General features: G+C 44.6%; 1 protein-coding gene across 1 annotated transcript; it reads left to right on the top strand.

The window, feature by feature from the left end:
- The first annotated feature begins 451 nt into the window (after window positions 1-451).
- On the top strand, window positions 452-4,841 carry CCDC71L (coiled-coil domain containing 71 like). Its single transcript, XM_039849077.1, has one exon. The coding sequence runs from the start codon at window positions 746-748 to the stop codon at window positions 1,436-1,438; it is 693 nt and encodes a 230-aa protein (XP_039705011.1). The 5' UTR covers window positions 452-745; the 3' UTR covers window positions 1,439-4,841.
- Window positions 4,842-5,366: the final 525 nt, after the last annotated feature.

The raw sequence follows: 5,366 nt of genomic DNA, 5'->3' as shown, positions 1-5,366 counted from the left end.
TGGGGCCAAAAGAGAAAAGAGTAGGATGATGTTGCCAAAAGAGACCTTTGTGGGTTTAGAAGGGAATTGTGAAAGGCCTGTTCCCTCTAGATTTAAACCTAAATTCTCTTGTGATACACGCAACAGTCTTTGGACATATCTCCTTTTGTTATTCAGACTGGTAGTTCTCCCATTTCAATCTACAAATGCACACTCACTCTTTCTGAGAGTGACTCTCCCCAAGGTGGAGCTGATGTCCACCCCTTCCTCTAGACATGGCATCCTTCCCATATACTCATCCAACTCTTGACCACCGTTCAAGGGCCACCACCATCACCCACCCCAGCACCATTTTCCAGGAACTGGCCTCTACCCCATTAGTCTCCGCCCTCCTTCTGAGAGCACCCAATGGGTGGAGTCGGGGCTGCCGTGGGCGGGGCCTGAGGCGGGCACATTTAAAGAAAGGCAGAGGGCGAAAGGAGGCAAGAGAGAAGAAAGAGAAACCAGGGGGGCGAGGCGCCGTCCAATGACAAAGCCCAGGGGTGGGCGCCGGCCGCCATTTTGTACCGGGCGGCAGGATCTTCACCCGCGTCCTCCGCCCTCGGAGGGGGAGGGGCGGCGGCGGCTGAGGCGAGAAAAGTAGCGAGAGACGCGCCGGACGGGAGGCGCTAGCAGCGGCCGCCGCCGCAGAGCCGAACGCGGGCGGGGACGGCGGCGGCGGCGGCAGCGGGACCCGGCGAGCGCGGGCGGCCCCGAGCGGCCTCCGATGCGGCGCAGCGTGAAGAGGCGGCGGCCCCGGCCCCCGGCGGCCCTGGCCTCAGCTGCCCGGGGCGGCGGCTTTAGGGCAGGAGACGGGGCCGGGCTGGAGGCGCAAGAGGAGAAGGTGGTGTATTCGCGGTCGCAACTGTCGCTGGCCGACAGCACCAAGGCGCTGGGCGACGCCTTCAAGCTGTTCATGCCTCGCAGCACGGAGTTCATGAGCTCGGACGCGGAGCTGTGGAGCTTCCTCTGCAGCCTCAAACACCAGTTCTCCCCGCACATCCTACGCAGCAAGGACGTCTACGGCTACTCCTCCTGCCGGGCCCTAGTCCCCGACCCCCCAGTACCCCCCGCCGCCCGCGGGCAGACGCGCAGGCCAGCCCCGGGCTCGGCGGCCAGGAGGAGGCGCCGCGGAGCCCGGGCGGCTGCCGCCCGCGGGAAGAAGCCGCCGCTGCCGGCCCCCGAGGAGAGCTGCCCCGCCAAGCCCCCGGCCCCCGGCCCCTGCTTCGGGGGCCGCACCCTAGAGGAGATCTGGAGGGCGGCCACTCCGACGCTGACCACCTTCCCCACCATCCGCGTTGGCGGCGACGTGTGGGGAGAGCGCAGCTTGGCAGCGGCGCGACGCCGGGCGCGCCAAGTCCTGCGAGTGAACCTGGAACCCGTGGTGAGGCTCCGCCGCTTCCCGGTGCCTCGAGCGTGAGACGCGGCCCCCCGACCCTGGGACGAGGCTTCCGCCTAGAGGGGTGAACAAGTGTCAGTCGAGTGTTTACAGATCCGGACAGGACTCGTCCCCTAGTGCACTTTATGGGCGAAGAAGTCACCGGATGGTGTTCCGGGCCCTGCGCTCCGGGATGCGGCGCCGCCGTCTGGGACTCCGGGGCAGGTGTGCCCTCAGCTGCCTCCCGGCACCGGGTCTGCGGAAGGAGGACGCCGCTGGACTCGCAGGAGGTCCCTTTTCTTCCTAACCCCAGATTGAGACGTCTCCAGGACTGTAGGGGCAGATCCGTTTTCTCCCTTTTGGACTCTACCTCACTGGTCTGGAAGCCCTCCGAAGAAGTCATTATTTTTCCAAAGGAATTTGGTTTTGTGCTTGTGTAATACGCCAGAGTTCACTTGTTTTTTTATGCCTCTTCTCCCCGCTCCCTTTTTTTTTTTGACTGCCACCCCTCTTTTCTGGACGAAAGATCGAACATGTTTTGTGGTGTTGCGCTAGTTTGTGCTCAGGGTATTCTGGATCCCACTCGTTTCCTAATATTAACTGGATTCCAGGGTTTTGACCAAGGATATTTTCTAAGAGATTCTAGCTTATGACTGTTAATAGTGCAAGGATTTTTTGGCTTTGAACTTCATGGGCTCAGTGATTACAAACAAAGAGAAGCAAAATACAACTTTTAATTATTTTAAGGTCTTTCTAAAGATTTTACATTGAAATTTAATGTTTATATTTACTGAGCTCCTAAAGAAAATGGTAGAAACTCAAAGTTTTGTTTAGGAAAAGTTGACTTGTTAATTTTTTAAAATTGAATAAAAATTAAAGTACATGGAAACTACATGACTTGTGAGTTAAAAAAATGAATGCATTATTTAAAAAAAAGTGTTGGTTAACGAGGTAAATGAAATCCGATTAGAAATGATTTGGCCTCCTCGTCCTGGTTTTACATAAATCCAGGAATACTTCAAGGATGATTTATTTTTAAGTGGGAGTCGAATAGGACAAGCGAACATGTGTAAACTTTGTGATTCAAATGATAAACAGAATACCCATTAGAATCCTCAGCTATAAATGGTCCAGAGGGGTGGGGGCATTTCTTGGTATAAATAACTGGTTGAAGTTAGGTTGGGCAAAATAGATCTCTTTTTCTTTCCTTTTTATTTTTGTTGTTGGATAACAAGATATGTCCAGACTAATATCCATCACTTTTATAAACAACATGACAAGTTAGTTGACTTTTTTGCTCTATGACTTTCCTTTTTTATCTTATTTCTGTTCATGATTATGTTTGTAGTTACGGGTCTTTGACAGCTGAAGACCACAAGAATTGAACAGGCAATCCACAAAGAGTTCTGGCCCTTTTACAGTTTTTTAAAATAGTGTTTATACCATGTGGCCCAGTGTGTAATTCTTGATTATCCAAGTGCCTTTGGTCATTGGTGGCAGCAAGACAATGGTTTTTAGCCAGTGGTGCCACAGCCAGATTTTACTGCAATAGCTCAAGGGTCAAGTAGTGGTGTTTTGTACCACTATTCAACTTAAAGTATTCTGCCATGGAACGATCTATACTGGGCTGGAACTTGACATATGTAATCCTCAATATTAAGGTTTATCTTCTGCTTGGCAGCTTCTTAGGAAAATAACGAGAGTTGCAATTTTTACTCTTGTGTCCTTAGAATTTAAACAGCATAGCTTTCTGAAATGATTTTTTCAAGTTTAATAGTCCATTATAGGAGCTTTGTGACTAATTTCAGTGTTCTTGTTTTGTAAAAAACATATGTATATATATACACACACACACATATGACTGCTAATTTTTCAGTAAGCCTCATATTCTTTTATTCCCTACTCAAGGATAATGCATTGTTACAACACTGTCACATGAGTAAATAAAAGTGAATAATTAGAAGATGGAGATTGTTAAATTATATCTGTGTGCTAGGAAGCTTATATATATATTCTTTTGATTATTAACTTCCATTGCCAATTGTATTTTAGATACATAGGGTTTTCTTCCCCACCCTCTCTAATTGTTAACATTTTAAGCGAACTAGCACCTGAGAAAAAGCTTTGTATTTGTACCACTTCACTATTGTATATAGTTTTATAGTAATTAAAAAATAAATCCAATGGCCATATTAGAATGTAATTTCAACATATAGCTTATCTAGATAGTTTCCCATAGGATTTTGAAATTAGACGTAGCTGGGAGGTTAACTTTGCTCAGCACAAAACTGAAGCATAACCATGGATACCATTCATTTATTGTAACTAAGATTCTTAACATTTTTCCTCTTATCCCTTGTTACTTTAGTGCACTTGAACTCACATAAATGCTTCTTTGAATTATCTGGGCTGTCTGATTTCAGTTTGAATATGATTGCCCATCCTGTATTTAATGTTATTTATCTGGTCTAAATAAATTCATGCCATTTCCAGTTTGTGAAATAAGATGTAAAAAAATCTTTATTTTTGCCAAGTTTTCTTTAGAAAAACCTATGTTACAACTTCTAAAATATGAAGAAACAACATATAGTTGATTAGTAAATTAATAGGAAAGTGAAAGTATTTATGAGTACTTTGGGCAGAATGTGAAAAGGAACTTGGCATGGTGGCCTTTATCGTGAGGCATCCATTTACTGTCCTCCAAAGTGAGTCTGTAGCTTAGCTTGTATATAGTTTTTGTAAGAAATCCTATGATCTTCATTCTTTTACCTTTTCTTATATCATATGGCACAAGTAGAGGGGGAAGCTAGGAGGAAGTTTATCAGTTTTGTTGTGCTTTTATTTAAGTTTTACACTCCTGAGTGCCTAAATGTGGTGACTGGCACCTCAAATAACCTTTTGAAATTACTGATGTCATTTTCTTATCCTCCTTGTCAACCAGCAACTTACTTTTCCTTACTGAGACCAGTTATGTCATGATTCTTGAGGGCAAGCTTCATTGTTGATAGTGCAAAGTGTCACTGTTGTGTATATTTATTTTGTCCAAGTACCCTATCAGACAAGTGTAACTTAAGCTGGTGGCTGACACCTATTGATTTGCTATGTGCAAACAATATTACTATTTTTCTGAAAACTCTTCAATAAAAAATTTGAATACAAAAAATCTGAGCAATTTTGAACTCAAAAGTTTTATGTTGTCTTAAAGATTGCCACAGCGCTCTTTAAATTGGTGTTTTTTTTAATGAAAATATGCATAATATTTACTTTATTGGTGTGTTTAAAATATTTTTTGATAGACCGTTATGTCTTAAGTGCATTAGAAGGCAATTATTTGTAATGGAACTGAACTTTTTTGGGGACAGTTTGATGTGTGTATGATTAAGATTTACAACCTGGTTGTACTTTGCTTTTTAACTTATTAACTGTAAATAAATTTTAGAGAATACACAGTGTCTGGTTTTTCTAATGAGTCGAAAGTTTTTGAAATGGGATTTTATGTTTGCATGTGAATTGAAAAGCATTTTAATTTACAATGTGATAAATGTTGACCTTTTTTGGTGAACTTCAAACTTTCTGAAGTCTCGAGATTGGGTTTTGTGCTATCTTGGGAGTCTATGTTACCTCAACTCTTTAATGATCTAGGGAATCTCCAGGACAGTGCTTCATGCCCAAGCCCAAGCCCAGTTTGCCAGGAATAAAGACTTTAAAAATGCATCAAAATTTAGTTTTGAGTCCTGACCCCAAGCCCCTGTGGTGATGATAGAAAGTCGAAAGCGCACGTTTTTTCATATTATGGAAGAGCGCTCCCCATGAGTTGCAGCAGTAAGGGCTGTTCCACAAAAGAGTAGAGCCAGAATTTTCACTACAGTCTAGAAGGTGGAACTGGAGTATTAGCAAGAGCAGGATTCGCAGCAATATGTGGCCTGAATTTTTTTTGTACCTGAGTTCCTATCAATAATTGGAGTCAGCA

The sequence above is a fragment of the Pteropus medius genome, unplaced genomic scaffold, assembly GCF_902729225.1.
Source record: "Pteropus medius unplaced genomic scaffold, Ma_sr-lr_union100, whole genome shotgun sequence".
Lineage (NCBI taxonomy): Eukaryota > Metazoa > Chordata > Mammalia > Chiroptera > Pteropodidae > Pteropus > Pteropus medius.
Note: the sequence above shows the minus strand (reverse complement) of the source record. Positions and strands in the feature narration are given on the sequence as shown.

What these genes read in the sequence shown, in the direction of transcription:
- CCDC71L (XM_039849077.1), top strand. Translation starts at nt 746, where the DNA reads ATGCGGCGCAGCGTGAAGAGGCGGCGGCCCCGGCCCCCGGCGGCCCTG.